This window comes from Anoplophora glabripennis, unplaced genomic scaffold (assembly GCF_000390285.2).
Source record: "Anoplophora glabripennis isolate ALB-LARVAE unplaced genomic scaffold, Agla_2.0 scaffold8, whole genome shotgun sequence".
NCBI classification, from domain to species: Eukaryota; Metazoa; Arthropoda; class Insecta; order Coleoptera; family Cerambycidae; genus Anoplophora; species Anoplophora glabripennis.
In genome coordinates this window covers 1,823,837-1,845,478 of record NW_019416350.1, presented here as the reverse complement: position 1 = coordinate 1,845,478, position 21,642 = coordinate 1,823,837, and the positions used below count along the sequence as shown (strand labels likewise).

The 21,642-nt window shown below is 29.4% G+C and overlaps 1 protein-coding gene across 2 annotated transcripts; it reads right to left on the bottom strand.

The window, feature by feature from the left end:
* Window positions 1–21,153, bottom strand: LOC108905011 (microsomal glutathione S-transferase 1). 2 transcript variants are annotated; one of them, XM_018707767.1, is made up of 3 exons: window positions 20,883–21,153; window positions 3,148–3,224; window positions 1–381 (listed from the first exon to the last, which is right to left on the bottom strand). In XM_018707767.1, the coding sequence occupies exons 1-3, from the start codon at window positions 21,015–21,017 to the stop codon at window positions 135–137; spliced, it is 459 nt and encodes a 152-aa protein (XP_018563283.1). In that variant the 5' UTR covers window positions 21,018–21,153; the 3' UTR covers window positions 1–134. The 2 variants fall into 2 exon arrangements, with proteins under 2 accessions (XP_018563283.1, XP_018563292.1); XM_018707776.1 differs by lacking the exon at window positions 20,883–21,153 and adding an exon at window positions 13,499–13,738.
* Window positions 21,154–21,642: the final 489 nt, after the last annotated feature.

Below are 21,642 nucleotides of genomic sequence, written 5' to 3'. Positions count from 1 at the left end.
ATAATAATATAAAACGTACCTTTATTCACTAAATGTTTCCTGCCTATAGAACACTTAACTAACGTGCTTATATTTTATTAAAAAAAACAAACCAACATAAAAGACATACAAAACATGGGTATAAACTTATTTGGCTAAGCCAAGAAATAAATCACGTTCTGGATCGCCATATAACCAGTTATGAAGAATCCCGTCGCCCATGACAAACCCCTGGCTGGTTGAGGGATGACAACGACGGCGTAAACAAAAGTATGGGAAATTCTGGCAAGAGTGAAAGCCCTGAAGAGCCAAGTTGTAAGGAAGTATGATGGATTTGTTAGAATGTAGATCAAACTCACTATGAAGAAGATGGGGATGTTCTCGAGGTCGTTTAAGTGAGCTCTGCAATAAATAAAAATGTTACTTCTTTGTTATTGAAATCTTATTTGTATGTAAAAAAAATACATAAATATATACTGAATAACATACAAAATTATTTTTTACAAAATTTATCGATTTTGGAATATACAAGTTGTTACAAATTCGTTTCTCACTACAAGGATCTCGGAAATGGTAAGAAATATGAAGTAGCTTAATGGGGGCAAAGTTGCATAATCAGGGGACCAACATTGTACCTCCAAAAAATCAAGGCTAACTTGATTAGTTTTCGAAATATTTGAAAAAAAAAGCGAAACTTAGGAAATACGTTTTTGTTTAATTTCAGTCTTGTTTGAGTTGATATTGAAGAAAGAACACTTTATCATGGCAACTTTTTGCCCTCTATCGAATGGCATAATCAATTTTTATATTTAACGTTTCGTCTCTCCAGGACCATCATCAACTTCATTTTTTTAAATACGACCCTGGAAATTTTATTAAATTTTTTTGTAAGCCTTCATGACCCCAATACTGTACTACCTCAGCCCTAACCAGATTCAGACGTTTTGTCTCGAAAAATTCATCTTCAGTGTATTCGTTCCAAATTTATTTAAATTTTTTATTTAGATTTCTTTGTTTATTGAATTATCGTACATTGTAAGTGTAGTTAGACCCTGTGAAGTCCATCTAGTTATTTAAACTATTACCGCCACGCATTAAAATCCCGAGTACTCAAAATTCAAACAAATTCCGATCTATTTTTTTCAGAATATTCATACAAATGCATCTGACATGCTCTTTCACAGTTGCGGTTACAGTATAATAAATTTCGTTAATATTACGCTGATCTTCATTTTCAACCTTTGTTAAAACGAAAATGTTTTTGAACATTTATTGAAATTCTTTAAATAATTATATTCAGTTGGCGTTTTGGTTGTTCATATGCATTTTTAAGAATTAATTTGTCATAATAAAATTAAAATTGTAATAATGTTTTAATTTTGACGCAACAACTTATTGAGTTATGTATGACCAAGTGATGGTAATAGTTAATAATAATAAATGTTTTATTATACCTAACGCGCGCTGGTAATAGTTCAAATAACTAGATGGATTTCACAGGGACTAACGACATTACAGTGTACGATAATTCAATAAACAAAGAAATCTAAATAAAAAAATTAAGTAGATTTTGGAACGAATACACTGAAGATGAATTTTTTTCGAGACAAAACGTCTGAATCTGGTTCAGGCTGATGCATTACAGTATTGGGGATCATGAAGGCCTGCAAAAAATGTAATAAAATTTCTAGGGTCGTATTTAAAAAAATGAAGTTGATGATGGTCCTGGAGAGACGAAACGTTACATTTAAAAGTTAATTATGCCATTCAATAGAGGCTAAAACGTTGCCATGAGAAAGTGTTATTCTTTTTTCAATATCACCTCAAACAAGGCTGAAATGAAACAAAAACGGGTTTCCAAAATTTCGGTGATTTTCAAATATTTCGAAAACTAATCGTGTTAGCCTTGATTTTTTAAAGGCCGGTTCCCTGATTACGCAACTTTGCCCCCATTTAAGCTACTCCGTACCTCTTATCGTTTCCGAGATCCCTGTAGTGAGAAGCGAATTTGTAACAGCCTGTATATATTTGACGCAGAAGTATTTGTACGTTTGCAGAAAACCTTCTTCTAAAAATTATGACGTGAGTTATGCTTCACGGCGGAGAAGATTCTTTGATTTAGATGAGGATAATTTATATGTTTTAGCTAACCACGATTTATATTTGTCGCAGGCTAATAGTAAATTCAGTCTTTTTATAAAATGTCTAGGCGTTTTATAAATGACTACGCAAATTGTAAAAATGATGTATAAATACAATTTTTTTACAATTTTACTGAAAATTTTAGGCGTTTTATAAAACGCCGAATAAGAATAATAAGTCTTATTGTAAACGCATCTTAATTTTCATTTTTTTTAGAATATGACTGACTCTCCAGCCGTTTTGTAAACGACTGAAAATGAATTAGACATTTCATGAAATATAAATTTATATTATTGCTAATTCGTACAATGCTACGTACAAATAAAAAGTGTTTTTTAATTTTACATAGTATGGCATGAAAAAAATGGTAATTTTTACATTTGATTTTTTTAGCAATAAGTAAGTGTTAAGTTCTAAATCTACAAAGTTTAAAGTAAGTACCTATTGTGTTACTTTTTTGAACAAGCTGAGTCTTCTAACATCTTGAATCGGTTGTATATCATTTTACAATTTGCTCAGTCATTTATAAAACACCTAGGCATTTTTATAAAAAACTGAATTTGCAATTAGCCTGCGACATATCAAGCAACTAGAGAATTGACCAGTATGAATTTTGACTTATTGTATGACCTTTATACATATGTCATGGAAATTATGATTTAAAGTCACCCTATGCTGTTTATTGAACGAAAACTACAAAACTTTGTTTTTTTTTATTTGCCCATCTTATGTACATATGTTCCATACATTACTAAGAGGGCTTATTTAATCATCTTCCTACCCCATTTTCCATCCAATAACCTCTGAGGAATCTTCTTAACAACGAAAATGTTCTTTATCGGTTTTTAGTAATTTTTATCAAATTAATAGATAATAACTGTCATTGTCTCTATTTATCTTCACTTTCAATTGAATTATTTAAAAACGAGTCACGCAGTCACTGTACATAATTGTATCTGATATATAGTTTGTGGCGAATCTGATCATCATAGTTAATGCTGATGTTTAAATACTATGTTGACTTACCTCCTAACTCTTTCGACATTATCGTCTTGTTTTACTTTGAGTTTAAACCTAGCGGCATCTTCAGGATTTGCATATGCCTGTAACAAAAAAGATATATTTCAAATGTACGATATTCCTCTGTTTAGTTGGCTGCTCTGGCTAAAATATAATTTTGCTGCCATTAATTGTGAATACATTAAATTTTATTTATCATTTTTTCAAATTGTTAAGAGTATAAATTATTATTATTTATTTTCTGGCAACTATGTGTCTTAATCTTCGATAAGGCGCAATTAGTTTTCTTTTATATTATTAAAGTCCGTATCTATAAATAATAATATAATGATGATAATAATAAGCTTATTTATTATAGGGCCGATTCTGTTCGTTTATTGCCCAAGATCTTGTTTTATAAACCATGTTGTTAAAAATGTAAATTATAACAAGATGACTTATTAAAACCATATTCTGTTTACACCTTTATAACAAGTATTGCTAAAAGTTACAATGATAACAATATTGTTTAGAATACGTCATTTTTCAATTTGGCAATATCGCATTAATCGGTGAATTCTTAGAGAAGAAAATTATAACCTAAAATTTACAATTTGTGTAATGTGCAGGTATGTTGATGTATTGTGGAAAATTTTCAGTTTTTTGCATAAAAACTTATACATATGTGTATTAGGAAATGACAAATGCCGTCTGTCAGCTCGCAGCAGCACTTTCAAAAGTAGCGGGTGCAATTTCAAAAAACTAAGATGCAACATACTCTGGTATATGTAGCTCTGTGAAACATTATATGTATATCTAGTAATACTATTTTCATACTTATACCTATTAAACATCATTATATGTATTTAGGTAAAGAAAAGTATTGACACTAGTTCTATATTTTTATTTTTATATAAACAAATATTTATTGAACATCTGAAAAAAATTATAATAGGGTACTGTAGTTTAAAGACATAAAAATTTACTGCTTGAACATTTATTCTATAAAATCTTTTTCTATTCAAGTTTGCCACTAGGTAATCTATTTTTGGGGAAACTATAGCTATATGTGTACAATCTATTGTACCAATTACGTTTAGAAATAGAAATCCTTTATTTAAGAATCTAAATAATTACTATTTTTTTTTCTTGAATTAATTCTAAAGTTCAATTTTATTTAAACGAAATAATTTCATAAATTTTTCATTGGGTAGTTCACAGAATCAAAATACTCCCATATTTACAAAAAAGATACCAAATAGTATTTTAAATATAAAATAGAATTTAGTATTTTAAATACTGTAATAAGGTATTTTGTATTTTAAATTCTACATAATTAAAATACTATTTTAAATACTGGGTAATTCATATTTAAAATACTTTCGTACTAGTATTTTGTAATTTTTATTTTAAATACATTTTGAAAATATTTTGCCCAGCTCTGGTATAGTTGTGTCTCTATTAGATCTATGTATATTGCAGTCTTAAATGATATCTAAAGTTTTACTCTATTTTGTATGTTCCCTTATGGAATAAGATACTTACTGGTTAAGGACATTTTTAATCTCCTCAAAAAAAATAATTTGAAAATAAATAAATTCAGGATAGCTATAACTATATAGCCATTTTAATTATAATTACTGCTCTTTCATTTTGATAACAATCACTGAAATGAGTTTGCTGAGATAACAATATTTGATAACAAGAACTTGTTACAATGACATATCATATTGTTAAAATTCGTCAAACAGAATAGAAAATCTACGAACCTTGTTACCAGATACCCAGATCTCTTTAAAATAACAATAAGCAATATTGCTATATTCAAACAGAATCGACATGAATATCTATAAAAAATGTGATATAAAACAATAGACCTTAATAATAAATAAACTAGTTCTCACAGATGCTTTAGCTTAAAGCTATTGCTTGTATGTGATTAAATTTATAAATTTTAATATTAGGTACTGATAAATAAATTCTCTAGTATTATCAGGTTTAAATATACAAATTTGTATAAATGTTATTATCCACAGGGTGTTCCGCCTAAGAGAGATTCTTCTGTAACTGTGCAACTGTAAAATTTGTATAAAAAAAGAAAATATTTTTAGCTTTACAGGGTGTTCCATTTCACGTGGGCGCTACATAACTTTGTTATTTTAAATGGAACACCCTGCATATTATAGCATTTTTAAATTCCTTGGTTAATATTAGGTGGAGTTTATTAAATGTACATGGTGTTTAAAACTTACCGTTTTCGAGATAATCAGTTATTTTTGAAAAAAATCACAATTTCAGCTCTAAATGAGGCTAGATAGCGTCTAAATCATAAAAGTTAGAAACCTGTAGTTTCCACAGTTCGTTTTGGCATAAATTGCTCTATATTATCATCTGTAAGCAAAACGTGTACTTTGTTCAGACTCAGAAATACTGACCTACATTTAATAATCTTACGAGTTGAACAACTTTTTTTTTCAAAAGGAATGGCCCATATTAATTATCATGGGCGAATGCAAAATTGAATGCCCTTTCAACTGATATAAGGTTGTCCATACTTATCTTTTAACAGTTTTTCAGAAAAATCAAGTTATTTTCTAAATTCCCAAAAAGTAGCTATGTAACAGCGTCAAGGAGGCCTTGCAAACCATTTTTCTCTCACATTTTATCAGAGTAGTAGTATCAGAGAGTATCTCAGAGTTTATCAGAGTTTTATCTTGACTGAGAGTGTCAAAATTTACTGGCATGTTTAAAAAGTGGTTTGACAACAACAACTAAAACAAACCGCAAAACGAAACAAACTGAAATTCGGAACACAAGGAGAAGAATACTTAGACCGCTGATTTACATCAATTGCTCGAATTGCTCCATTTTGATTTATACATAAACGAATTCGATTTTTAAAAGACTGTTCAATATTGGTCAGCATGTGTGGCGTAATTTCTTGAATTGCTACTGTAATGCGCTGCCACATATATTCCGCGGTAGTTGGTGGTGTAACGTAAACTTTGCATTTATAAGTACCTATAAAAATATATAATACTTTTTCGGACTTTAGAAAAGAACCTGACTTTTCTGGAAAACTGTTAGAGATAAGTATGGACAACTTCAGATCAGTCGAAAGGGCATTCAATTTTGCAATCACCCGTGACAATTAATATGGGTCATTGCATTTGAAAAACAAATATAAAGTTTTTCAACTCGTAAGATTATTAAATATAGGTCTCAGTATTTAGGAGTCTGAATAAGGTACACGTTTTGCTCACAGATGACAGGAGTAATTTATGCCAAAATGAACTGTGAAAACTGCAGGTTTATAATAAATTTTTATTATCTGAGTAAAAAACTTTATGTTGATGTTAGGTAAATTAATATATCTATAATTTATATTTAAATATTGAATTTTTTTTAATAAAGTACTGATAATTTTTTGTGTTTTATTAACAATATTTTCATTATCTCTGACTGAAAGTGGATTACAAAAGAGCCTATATTTTTAAAATGACAATCTCTTTCAATCTGTATTCATATTTTTACTAATTTTAGGCTTATGTATGTATCTGTAATTGTAACTGTGTTGTAGTTTGGAAATATCAATGTTTCTTTTCTGACGTGTGTAAACACTTTGTGTAATACACGAATCAATAAAATGAAAAATGAAAATCAAAAAATACTTTTTTAATATCGAATAGGATAACAATTCAAAAATTCAAAATATCTTAAATGAGTATGATTATTTTGTCAGTGAAATTGTAACAAATAATTATTGTCTATTGAAAAAAAAACACATTTTGCACATTAAAGTTCCACGTTTGTAAAGAATTGTAATATGTACTCCAATGGACTCATTTTTTGTCTTTAGGGAATTTTGTGTTAATCATTGACTAATAGTCGCGGTTACATGGGACTCGGACATTTATAAAGGTACTGTATTTTAAGGTATTCTCTCAATAGTCTGGGAGCTAAATAATCCGAACATGGGTTATTCAATACTTTTGTCACATTTTGGTTTGGCAACTTTATTCTCATTTCCCCTAGTAGTAAGTTAAAGATTTTGTTGTTATCAACCCTTTCCTTAAATTAATGAATAAATTAAGTACACGTTTGCATTGCGTCACATATATTAGTATTAGTATTTCAAAATAAAATGGTACCAGAGTAAGTAAATGGCTTCCCATACATCTAATAATAATATTTAATATATTTTTTGTATGATATTTAAATTATTTAATTGTACATCATATACCCCATCCCATCCTACAATTTCATATATCAACTGGGGCTGAATCAAAGAAAAATATATTATTTTTAAATGCTTTATATCTTTTAAATGTTTAAATAAGGGAAGTGTGCCTACGATTTTTTAACAATATTGTTAATATGTAAGTCCCATTTCAAGTTGATCTCTAAATATTATACAGTATTTGATTCTGGAGTACTTAAGCTTTGATTACTTACTAGAGTTATTTGACAGATTGTTGTTATGTAATATGAATGGTAAATATTTTGTTTTTTCAGAATTTAAGGTAAGTGTAATCGTAATCATTTCTCACTAGTAAAAAAGACATTTTCTGCCATAATCTTCAGATGCTCCCATGTCTCACCTTCGTATAACACTACAGCATCCTGAGCAAAGCTCAAAATTTTACAATTGATATTAAGGTGAAGTTAACTTTTAAATAGCATCCTCTCTCTGTTGATCTTCCTATTTAAAGTTTAATTTAACCGACGTAAAATTGTTTCGAATAATCTATTTTTAATAAATATAAATAGAAAATTCAATTAAATATTGAATGTTTCTCTAATAATAGAAGTCAAGAAAAATGAATACGAGTATATAAAGAAGATTTCAAAAGCATTTTAAATGCTTGCTGTAGTGTTTCCAATGTGCTTCTGTAATGATTGCAAGGCCAAATTATGATGTCTCATTATCAGTCAGTTTGTGTATGACAACAATTCTAAGATGACGATGCAACAAAATCGGAGAGTCACTCAAAATAACAAAATAATAATGAATTTCATTTCTCTGCGATGATTAGGACAAAACCCATAAATAATAGATACCTATAAGCTGATGTTTTAAGCGAATAATGTAGCTTATCTGCCAATCTATCAGTCTTTAATTCTTATCTGTAAATTTTAAGTTTCTTATTTTTTCATACCTTTTATCGCTATTAGGTACAATTTACTATTTGATCTTTTATTCTATATACAGGATATAACTTTAAGTGGGGGTCAGTTTCTTAGGGATAGTAGTACATGTTTTCCCTAAATACGGATCTGAATTTCTTTTTTTTTTTAATTAATTTAATTAATTTAAACTCCACTGAATGGCGCTAAACTGGGGCACTCACAATTGTATATTAGTACACTATCAGCGTTACCAGTCGTTTTTAAATCTACCTACATTGTGCGTAGTAAAACAGATTGCTTTTGTATAACTTAGAGACGTGTTCTTTTAAAGTCACCATATTTTTTTGACATCACTGTGACCGAAATGTCAAATATTAATAGAAGCATTCTATCGTTTCTAAAAAGAATGAGATATATTTCATAATTTATTAATAATTAATAATTGGTACGTAGATACGTTAATAATTTTTGTTTAAAATCAATCAATCAATAAGCGAAACTAATGAAACATTTTTAGTGAAAACTGATTGCTTTTCTATGACAACGAAGTATATTTTACAGTCACCATATTTTTTTCATGTCAATGTAGACCAAGCGCCAAACATTTAAAAAATTGTTTTTAAAATATTGGAATGTGTATACGATACTAATTGTAAATAAGACTAATTTATGTTTTGAATTTTTTTTTCTGTTTTAAAAAACGAACATAATAAAATATAAACTAATCTGATAGATATGAAATATTTTTTTAAATGGTTTCAAGTTTTTACAAGCAATTATGTGTTATTTTTTTTAAATTAGTGTAAGCGTTTAATTTGTGAATCTAGGTGTCAACGACCTTCGACATTAACTAATTTAGCTAAACCATACTACTGCCACTTCAACAACGAATCGGTGTTAGGCATATTAAATTAATCCAAAGTAAATAAAATAGCAAGAAAATTAAACCATGAACAGTTTAAATTTTAGTAGAATTTCATCATGTTCCAAACGCTTCCGAAGAGCAACCGAGGTTAGCAACAGGTGTTCAGTTGAAACGCTATATCTCCGCTTTTGTAAAACGGATGCTTTCAATTGACTCCATATCTGGTATGATACGACGGAATGGTAAACAGGTTTAAAAAAATGCTAGGTTAATTCGGCGCAACGTTATCACCGTTTCATTTTTTTTACATTTTTATTAATTTTCCACTTATCGGTTTACGAGAGGGTGTTGTGGAATGTAATTTTATAAAGTTATTTATTTCAATGCAGTAACGATACAGTGTACTTTTTACTTTAATTTTAAAGTTTTTATATGTAGCATGTATGTAAAGAAATAGCTGATATGATTAGAGGCTGCTTTTTTCGGAGAAAATGATTGTCAAGTACCGAGTGTAATATTGGTTCATTTTAGAGGTTTTGGGAGTTTTGAATGCCAATACGCTAATGTTGGACGGAAACAAACTCAGATGGTGAGAAATTTGGAACAAGAAATTTTAAACACCGTAGAAGAGGATACTGGTACCAGTAGGTACTCGAAGATTAACCGAATTTCTAAATAGATTATTTACTTCATTTTGTGTATTTTATTTATTGGTTATTCCTTCAGTTTTTTGTCAGAATACTTGTTAAGTAGGTATGTACTGTTTCATAGTTTATATTATTTACCTTTCCTTTAAATTATGAGATTTAACAAATATGCATGGCTCAGTTCCCAGCAGCGCCGTTGTTTGACGTCACACTAACTTGTCCAGAAGCGGAGTATGAAAATTACTAAAGGTTAAAAAGAATTAGTTTTAAAAACGGAAGAGGTATCCTTCGTATAAATATGATTCCCATTCACTGTTACACCCTGTATGTATACGACTGTAAAGATTTGTTTTGTATAGTTTAAAATTTTGGTATATTGTCTTGCATATTTCATATTTATTATATTTCTCAGAAATTAATCTTATCTTCCATCTAACCCTTGATAAAAATATATTAAATCTTGTTTTCTTAAATATAAAGTAGTCTTAAGTATAAATTGTTCAAACCACAAAGTAATGATGATACTTTTTCAGATATTTTTAGGAAGGATAGGAGTTGATTTGGAAATTCGACCAAACAGGTGCTGTAAAATTAGTTATCAGTCTATTTCTGCTAGTTATGTTTTTATGTTCGTGATTACAAAAAAAAAAAAAAAAAATTGTAATAATACTACACATCTACCTTTTAGCCATTAGAGTAATTAGCTGTTTTTTGTATTATTAATTTAATTAGATTCTTCAATTAATATTTCAGTGACTACTATGAAATACACTATTTGCATGCATTTTTTCTGACAAACAACATAAGAAACAAAATTAATGTTATTAAGAGGAAAATTTTCTGTGTCTTGATTAATGATTAGTTAAAAATTCCTTTTTGTTTAAAATAAATTTTGACATATTTAAAACTACCCCATGGGCTATACTTTCCGACTGGTGTAGTAAATATCCTCAAAAATTTAGTAATTAAGTAGTTCATCCATCAGGAGAGTCACTAGACATAAGATAGTTCTGAGTATAGGTGAAATATGACTTATAAGCACATGTCATTATCATGGTCATATCTTAAATGCTATTTCTATTTAATGACTATTGGCAGAAAGCATTACTTTATATCTACTGTCAAAAAATTACTACTATCTGTAGATGCTATGAAAGTTGTATCATTATTAAAAAATATTATTCCGCCTACTACTTCTATAGCACTTACAGATTGTCTCATACCATACTCAAAACATGTCTGTATATTCAATTTTTTAGCCATCAGTCGTCTCACCTATGGCATACTGTCGAAATTTAATACGTTTGACACTGGTCTATGTCTGGTGATTTTCCTGATGAATGAACCGAGGGAGAAATCTTTTAGTCATAAGTAGAAATTGATTAATCCGAACAAAATAGCTGTTTTAAAGCTTCAGAAAGGTTACACTGTAGTCATAATAAAGGATATTTTGATAAACAAATTTATTAGTGATCAAAACGGTTTTATTAATTTTTTCAATCATTGTCGTAATCCTCTCTCCTTGTTACGGTAAACATAGCACAATTTTTACCCCTTACAAATGTTTTTATCACGTTTGTTAGGTTAGGTTAGTTATGACGAGTTTTATGATAATTGGTGATGTGTAAAATCGGATTATTTCAATAATCGGATACTCGACATTTGAATGATTTCAATAATCGGATATATCGGATATCTGAATGATTCATCGCCCAGAAAGCGCATGCGCTAACTTTTATTTGGTTCTTGGCCTATCTACAAATACAAATGAAATGATTACCCACCAATTTACTGGTTAATAATTCAAATTCTCTTAACAATAGCTGATTGTTTGTTAAGCAATAAGTCGATTCCAAGCTTGACCAAGAGGTTCCTTATAACTAACTTAACTAGTCACTGTAACTTGACATGCTAATATCCGAGTCATTCGAATACTCCCCGGAATAATCGAATTACGCTAATTAATTTGATAGTCGGATTATCGATTATTTTTCATTCGAGTTATTGCATCACTAATGACAATACCAGTTAATATCTTTTTCACTTCAATTATTAACTTGACTTTAAACATTCCGTTCATATTTAAAAACTTACAAGTAAAAAAGAGATACCTATCTACAACTGGACAGTTTCATCATCCCTTTTCACTTTTAACTTTCTAAATATAAAACAAAAATTATAAGCCAAATTTTCCAACGTATGCTATAGCACTTCCATATGTTCTTCGTATACAAATATTAATCTTCTAATCTTTTGCATAATGTTTTTATCCTTGTAGCCATATGTAAAATATTTTTTATCGTTAAAAGGTAGGCCTCAATTAAAGTCAATCACCTCGTACAATAAGTTATCTATCTTTAATGGAAGAAATGCTAGAAAAAATGTACCTATTCGCCCTCTTGTTCTAGTAAGGTAAAGACTAAAGTAGTAAAATCGTGTTAGCAAAATAATTTTTATTATTTATCGCATGTTATATTATAACTAATCAGAAAATTTTCTGTTACAATACAAGCAAAACTTTCTTATTGGTATAGATTGTGGTGAAGTTATTTCATACCGTAAGCAGGTATCATTAGTAAAAAAGTTTATTTCACCTAGTAAATATTTCTTTTTAGTAGGTACAAAGCATTGCTTTGTATCAATGATATTTAAGATGTGACATTATAGGTTATATCTCACCTATAATGATATACATGATAATTTACAATATACACTGTAAAAAAACCTCAAGAATGTCATAAAGTCAGTAGGATATTTAGCTCGTAGACAACAGTGTCTAACAGATAGTTAAAAACAAATAATGGTGGCCTATTTATTGTAAGCCTTGAAAATTGTATGTGTACCAAATTTCATGGAAATGTATCTAAATTTTAAAAGCTGTGGTATTTTTTAAAATCATTTTTGACACCTTGTATCTAAGAAACACTTTTGGAAAAAAATTCTCATTTTTTTATTTAGTTACGTTTTTCCCACGTATCCTCTATTTTAAGATAAAAAAAAAGATTTCTGTATTATATCTGATTGTAGGTAGATTAGACAAAATAGTAATACATATATTGATTGTGCCTCATACAAGTGCGGATCGAATTTTTCAATAAAGAGCGTATAGAGTTTATTTTTTTGACATATTAGTGATTTTTTCATGTAAGTCCCTTAATTAAGAAGGAATAATAATTTTCAAATACAGCGGCATATATTCAATTTTTGTTTATTATGTTACATCTCTTTACTAATTCAGTAACACCTTTTGTAGGTAAATGTAACGATGTCATTCAACATCAAAGTATAATCGTTTATCTTTTAGATATCAAGTTAAATAACAACAGTATATGTTTTTTTATTAGAAACATCAATAATACTATCACAAATAATTTAAGGCAATGGAATAAGTAAAACATAAGTAACTACTGATGTTTTTAGTACCTATTTCAGTACTTCAATAATAACTGTATTAAAAGAGTCTGCTACAATTATTTTTTTGATGCAATTATTAATGAAGTGGCGTTTTTCTCTTAAATTTAGCCTTTAAGGATAAATTACTGTGATATTTTTTACTAAGGCATGTCTGTAAATTAAAAAAAATATGTCAACCCATTTATGGGATACATAAAAAAATAAATCATTTATAAATTAGCAACACCCTGTAGCTGATAAATCCCCTTTTAAACGACTCGAATATATAAAAATCGTTAGCTTTTATTACTTAAATGTTATTTAATAAATAAATTGACAATACCTTCGTTTTCATGCGAGTCATACCGGTAAAAATAGACAAAAACATCATTTTCAAAACAAGTATGGAGCAATAGAAGGCATAAACTCCAAAAAGTGGATTACTTAGAGCGAGGCCTTCTGTCACAACTTCTGCCATTTTTTAAATACAATTTCACCACTTGCACTACCAATAAACCTTGTCGCTAAACTGACGAGGACTGAGTAAGGTTAAAAAACTAATTGCTGAGTCGTGTTCCACTGATGTAACACAATTAACAAGAGATAAAACGATAGTATAATCGTTCAAAACAAGCTAGATTGTAATATGAAGATGGTAATGAACGTGACATGCACATATTGATTTAGCTTATAGGCAACCAATAATACAGAAACCTAGTATTGTAGATATAGTAGTCTAAGGTAAAGAAACTACTATAATACTTATTAGTCTTTTAAATATTCAAAACTACAGTTTAAACGTTTTCAAAATAACGGAGCGAAATGAATGGTCGGAGCGAAATGAATGGTATTATATTATGTAAACTACGATTTTTTACATTAGGTTCTTAAAAGATATTAAGTAAACTAATTAATTTAAAAACATTTTCTAAATAATTCTCATTAAATGATATGTGTTTTTCTTGATAGCAAATATTTTTAAATTATTTTAAAATGATGTCATTAAAAAGCATATGTAAAGATGTAGAAATATATATTACATAATTAATTTATCGGTGTCAAAGTTCCTGTTGATTTCAATCTAAAGTCGTAGCAAGTACAAAGGACAGGAACTAATTTCTTTGAAATATTTATTTAATAGCAGTGTTTTTATCCAGTAATACAATTTAGATTAAATTTGTATTTTTATTCATAATGTGTGGATACAAATTGTGGAATACTGCTTATATTTCTTAAAATATTCGTCATATCAAAAACATGTTTTAATAAAAGTGTTAGGGGAAATTATTTTCCGTTTATTGATATCAAGCAATCTATCGTATCACAAAAAATGTGTTTGCCAAGGTAACCGACTTAATTTTTTTAAACGGCACCATATACTTTTTTTGGTGAAAATTAATACACTGGACCTTCCTAAATACGATACAATACAATTTTAATGGGGTCACATAAGAAAAAAATACAGTAAATTCAATTTTTATAATTTTATTTTATGTCCTAAAGTAAGGAATCAAAAAATCAAAAGATCAACGTTTTAAGCAAATTTTAATAGGATAAATTAAAAATGGAACGGATGTGAACTAATTCATTAAATGTTCAAAATGACGGCCATTATTGTTCCGGCACATTCTTAGTCTCTTTAAAAACGAATCACTCAAGTTTGTCAAGGTGTAGTGTCGAATTTGCCGTAGCTCGATTCTGATCCTCGCTTTTAGATCTTCCAGATCTACTGGTCTTTCTTCGTAGACTATACTTTTTAAGTAACCCCACAAAACTAATCACACGGATTGAAATCGGGTGACCTTGCTGGCCATTTAATGGCACCTCCGCGACCTATCCACCTTGCAGGAAACATTTCATTTAGATATGCTCTTATGGCCCTTCCATAATGTGGAGGGGCTCCATCTTGCTGAAACCACATTTGCTGAATTGGACCTAGGGCCTCCAAAGCAGGTACAATTTGCTCTCTCAACAAATTAAGATATCTGTCGGCAGTTAGGTTCCCATCAATAAAAAATGGTTCAATAATATTATTTCCTAGTATACCTGTACCTGTCCAGACATTAAATTTTTCTGGTCGCTGGGTTCGAGTTTCTCGTATCCAGTGAGGATTTTCTTGGCACCAATATCCATAATTTTGTTTATTATAAAATCCATGAAGCATAAAAGTGGCTTCATCGGTGAACACAATCTTTTTGCCAAATTCCAAATCCATGTTAAATTTATCTAACACGTTTTGCAAAATCATTTTGTACAAGTTCTTGAACGAGCTGTAGTATCGTCATCAGTAGCTGTTTTTGGCCGCCCTGTATGTAATTTGTCTTTAACGCTTCCCGTCTCGTTAAATTTTTTTAACAATTTAGAAACACAAGATTGTGGTTATTTGAGGTCTGTTTGATGATGATGAAGTTCATTAAACAACTTGCATACTTCCCGCTGTGTGCCTTTCCTGTCACCATATCCCACCACCATTAAAACCTGTATTCTTTCTGTTTCACTTAATTCAAGCGCAAAATTGAGTAAAAAAGTACGTTTACTGCAACAATGCACGCAATTACAAGCAACTGACAGCTAGTGACAGTTTCACATTGTTCTGATTTTGGCATGGCTAACTTGATGTTAATAATTATTTTGATAAACGGTGTCAAAAGCATAATAGAAAACTTAAATTTTTTGTATTTTTTTCTTATGTGACCCCATTAAAATTGTATTGTGTCGTATTTAGAAAGGTACAATGTATTAATTTTCACCAAAAAAAGTATATGGTGTCGTTTAAAAAAATTAAGTCGGTTACTTTGGCAACCACATTTTTTGTGCTACGAAAGATTGCTTGATATCACTAAACGGGAAATAATTTCCCCTAAAACTTTTATTAAAACATGTTTTTGATATGACGAATATTTTAAGAAATATAAGCAATATTCCACAATTTGTATCCACACTATATATAATATCAGACACACAAAAATCGACTTTCGGACCCAGAGGTCAGACCATGTTTATTAAACGTTTTTTGGGTCGCTAAATCCGAATGCGAGGACCGTGTTACCCCATCACATCAGGATTTTTCATAACCTCAAAAAAACTGATATTGTGAACAATTAAATCATATAACCTTAAGACTCAAGCTTCCAACGCTAAATCTAATTAACCAAATCCCATAGACATTGAACCCATTGATATCCCAACCTAATAAGCCCATGAATCCAAACCCCAATAACCCTCTAACCCCATAACCCCATAACCATGGGAATAAATCATACGCAATCTGTATTATTGCAAAACATCACATAACTGAGGACTCCTTGAAAACCCAAGTGCTTAAACCAATTTTTGAAAGAAGCAAGTGGGAGATATGGATTAGTAGGGGGATCCCTCACATCCAAACTATTTTTTTTACCATTTTCGGATTCGGTGAATTTTACTAAAGATAAGTAGGTTGGATGGCCAACTTGAATTTTTAAAATTTTTGGGGGGAATTACGGGTTGTATACGGGGGAATCCACACGTCACAAATATATTTTTTATCATTTTCGGATTCAGCGGAATATTTTACTAAAGATCGGTAAGGTCGCGTCTCAAAAACACACGATTTTTTTTGTCGGCTTGTGTAATAATTATTAACTAACTTGGATGGACTTGATTTAGGCCCGGTACTTTGAGTCTCGGTTAAAGCTTGATTAACTGATCAGGCGATTAGACTGTGAATATAGCTTTATAATATAAATCTGTATATGTACAGTCTAATCGCCTGATCAGTTAATCAAGCTTTAACCAAGACTCAAAGTAGCGGGTATAAATATTTAATATCAGGTGGTATAATATAACGTCATTTGATGAGAATTTAGGGAAATTTTAAGAATTCATTCGAATTAACCTATGGATTAATTTAAATGTATAAGAATAAATGATAAAAGTGTACAATTAAATTAAAAAAAATATTTTGTTTACAAATTATGATGGCGATACGAAATTATTTCGGAAATAATACATGTATTCCAATGGAATTATTTTTTATTTTATGAATTGTTAGAATCGCCCATAAAAATGTTGATTATTAAATCTCAATTACATCTCAATTTGAATATTTATTTTTAATTAAAAGTAGATCTTGGTAAAAGAAGTTAATTGCTAAAAAATACCTTATTAAAAGTTGTCTAGAAAGTTGTTAAAAAATTGATGTTTCTTAACTCATGTTGTCAATCGCTTCGAGACGCTGATTAGTAGAACTGTATCTAGAAATTGATCGAGGTCGCTGCAGATCTTTATCTATCGACATTAAAAATTTTTTAATTTGGTACAATCCAAATTTAAGTACATCATAAGTGCTAGATAAATAGACACTTTAATTTGGTTATAATATAATCTGCTTAACTAAAATTATCCTTTACGTGTAGATTTGTACAAATTGCCACTAGCAAATTATCAACAATACCAAGATTTATCTGCTATAATTTTATTTTCATGAAGTTCATCGTAGTAGCCTTTAATATTATTTCCCCATTTATGTTTAAGCTGGTATTGTGAACAATATTTTAATAGAATATCTTATGTTGCCAAATTTTCAATAAATGATTGATCTTTCTGATAAAGAACCTCTCGACGTCCCTCAGGAAATAAGGTTTACATAGCTTTTAGTAAATGATGTAATGTTATCCTTCAAGGGAAGTACGAAAATATTAAATACACATTTTTTTGATAAGTGCCGAACGTTGCAGTGCGGTTTCAATGCATTCTTTCTCGTTCTATGCACTTAAATTCTTTATACTTTTATAATATTTTTAGGGACACTTTAGAAAATTGTTTATACGCAGTGACTCACCATTTGTTCAAACACCTTTGGTGATATATGCGTCATTAATAACAGTTACTTTTGGTAACTCATTTTCAGATTATATTAAATTGAATAGAGGTGTACCTCGAGGAAGATTCAAGCAAAAAAGAGGAGGATCCGATTGAACTTAAGGTTCTCTTTAGCAAAAGGGGTGTTATGGTACGGCACTGTATTCTCAGAAATGGTCAAGTACCGTAAATAAAAGATGATAAAACAAATGACTGATAGCCACTGATAAGAAACATGTTTTTACACCTTTTTTAATGTATTGAAACAAATTCACAAAAATATATTTTTTAAAATCTTATGAAATGAAGTCGACACCAAATCTAGATAAAGAGATATCCAAACTATCAGAAAATGTTACTAACTGCTTCTTTCTATTAATTATTTAGACATATCATTTTTAGATTTTATTTTAGTAATTATTTGTTACTAACTGTTTACTGAGTATTAGTGTGGTGTAATCCGATAATAGCTGACAATTTTGTCTGTGAGGTTGGGATATCTTTTGCATACCTGGATTTATGGCATCGAAGATCATTGTCTCACCTCATTTCATAGGATAAAAAAAAATAAAAACTTGATTTTTCTGAATACCTTTACAATAAAAAATGCGAGAGTTGGGTATAATAAAATATATATTTTCTAAAACAAAACTAGAGTAGGATCATATTCGATGCAAAGTAATAAATCATTGCCTGTCAAGGGAACCAATGAAGTACGATTAAGGGTATTTACAAGTTGAATAATTTCTTTATACATTATGAAGGGACGAGGGGATCAGTTCAGGTCTGGCACCCTTGTTCCTACAAAAATTCCTTTATTCTCATAAACTATTTATTTTAAATGTAATTTTATTATAAATCCAATTTATTTCCTAAATTCCACATATGTACTACATTTTACCTCTGTACGCGCCACTGTTGTTTACTTGTTTTTTGGAAGCGCTCTCTAATTGACGGCAAAGCTCGCCAGGTTAGTATTTGACGTATAACCGACCAGTTCGTACACTCGATGCACCTGGGCGACTACAGCTACTACCAAAACACAGTGCGTATGCAGCGGTATTTCAGATTTTACATGGAATTTCATTTTAAATTTGAAATGATTTATCTTACGCCTCCTAAAAATGATGACACGATTTTCCTTTGATAAAAGACCGACAACTTTTTGCTCTACTTTGCATCGAATACGATCCTATTATATGTTTGTTTATTATGTTGTATACCTTTATTAATTCAATATCACTTTTTGTAAATAGATAGGTATAATCGTATCATTCAACGTCAAAGTATTTTCGTTTATCTTTTAGATATCAAATTAAATAACAACAGCATCTGTTATTATTAGAAACTTAATACTTAAGGCAATCGACTAAGTAAAACATAAGCGCTGATATCATGGGCATCCTCAGAAAAATTGTTCAGGGTGGGCCAAATCGGAAATGTGGATGTGTTTTTAAAAGTTTAAAAATATATAGAAATTGTATTTTTTAAATGGCATTTCCCCATGATTTTTATGCTACTGATAATATTTCTGCTATTGTCTAAGAAAATTTCTAATCTCATAAATACAAAACTGGAAAGAAAATTTGATAATAAAGAACATACACCATTCTGCACCAAGTTTCGTTTCCATTTTCCAAGAATTTTCCATACACTGCCTGTCTAAACCTTCTTGGGTAAATAGGTACTGGAGATATATACAAAAAGAGTTATTACTAAAATAAAGTGTATTAAACAAGATAACAAAAACTGAAATCACATTGTTTTAAAGCACAAAAACTAAATAAATTTAACAATAATCACAGAATTACGTCTAAAATAAAACAATTTGTAAATAAATAATAATAATTATTATTATTATTTAACACGATAATCTGATCATCCACTAATTCTACTATTATTCAGTATTATAATGCTTATTATTTGAAAGCCATTGTTCTCGTATAGAAATTATGCAGCATTTATATGCATTAATTCTGTTGTCAGATGCTAACGACGCATGAGATATAAAACTAATAAATTAAACAGTTTTATAAAAAGAAAAGAGGTCAAATAAAAAATGTGTCAACAAGATTCTTTTTATATAAAGTTTTCTGTTATAAACAGCTAATTACCTCCCTAATTACATTACTTATATTTTCTTATCATCAAATATGTTACTCAACCTTGAAAATAAGATTAAACCTTAGTGGGGGAGGGGAGGGGCACGGCCATGCATGTACGTACATACGTACATAATTGTTCGACTATCTATTTCAAAAAAGTTAAAAAATCTACAATTACCTACTTCTTTTATGCTATTATTAATGAAATGGTATTGTTCTCTTAAAACAAGTCTTAAAATTGAAAATATTATGAGGAACGCCACTGGCACTGGCGCTATTACGATCTAGTTTCTACCAAAACTTGCCCTCTGATGAAGTAGATATGTACCTACCTACATAATATGTTATAAAAAATAAGTCAATCCATTTATGACATACATAAAAAAACGAAACAGTTATAAATTTTCAGCAACCTGTAGTCGAGTTGGATCTATATGTTCATACGAAGCAGTGAAAAAATTTTGAACGAAATTTACGAAATATGTAAATAAAGCTGATATCGAAAGGGATGCCGAATATTTGCACATTTGTTTTAATAACCATTGCTTTCTTATTTTTCACAAGATTTGTCTTAAAGTTACAGCATTATGAAGTTTGAAAAATGAAATGTTAATAGGTACCTATCAAATTAAAATTTAAACATAACTTTGCGATAAAACAAAAAAAAACAGCTGATTGTATCCATCAGTTGATTATGAAAAAAAAATATTTTGTAAATACATTTGTTCCTATTATTTTATTAGATAAATATTATTTAATAAATAATTTGGCAATAGTTACCTTTGTTTTCACACGGGTCATACTGGTAAAAACAGACATAAACATCATTTTCAAAACAAGTATGGAGCAATAGAAAGCATAGACACGAACAAGTGGATTATCTAGTGATAGGCCTTCTGTCACAACTTCTGCCATTTTTTAAAATATAATTTCACCACTTGCACTACCAACAAACTTTGTCGCTAAACTGACGAGGACTGAATAAGGTTAGAAACCTTATAGGTGTTCCACTGACGTAACACAATTAACAAGCGATTAAACGATAGTAGAATCACAGAACAGAGACAAATTTGTCTGTAATCTATGGTATAATCGTTCAAAACATGCTGTGTTGCAATATGAAGATGGTAAATACATGACATGCACAAATCGTTTTAACTTATAGGCAACCAATAATACAGGAACTGAATATTGTAGATAGAGTAGTCTAAGGTAAGAAAACTACTAATATCTAGTAGTTTTTTGGCTGGTATTCAAAGCTACAGTTTAGATATTTTCAAATAAATTGTATTGTACTGAAGTTCCCAAATGTGGCTATAATTCCGTGGACAAAATTTTGAACAGTTATTGTAACTTTGAGTAGGTACTATTTTTGTTCCTTCATTACTACTACTAATTAACATTTACTGATTATATTTAACATTATCAGGAATTAATAACAATCTTAGTTATTGAATTCGCTAAAAAAAATACCTGTGATTAAATTAGACCTATTTAGTAGGTACCTCTCTAAATTCTTTTCTGATTTCTTTTTTTTGAA

Coding starts and splice junctions, on each gene's coding strand:
- LOC108905011 (XM_018707767.1), bottom strand. CDS start 21,017: ATGGCAGAAGTTGTGACAGAAGGCCTATCACTAGATAATCCACTTGTT. Junction 3,225..20,882: donor TGACCCGTGTGAAAACAAAG/GTAACTATTGCC, acceptor TTTTTGTTACAG/GCATATGCAAATCCTGAAGA. Junction 382..3,147: donor AATGTCGAAAGAGTTAGGAG/GTAAGTCAACAT, acceptor TATTTATTGCAG/AGCTCACTTAAACGACCTCG.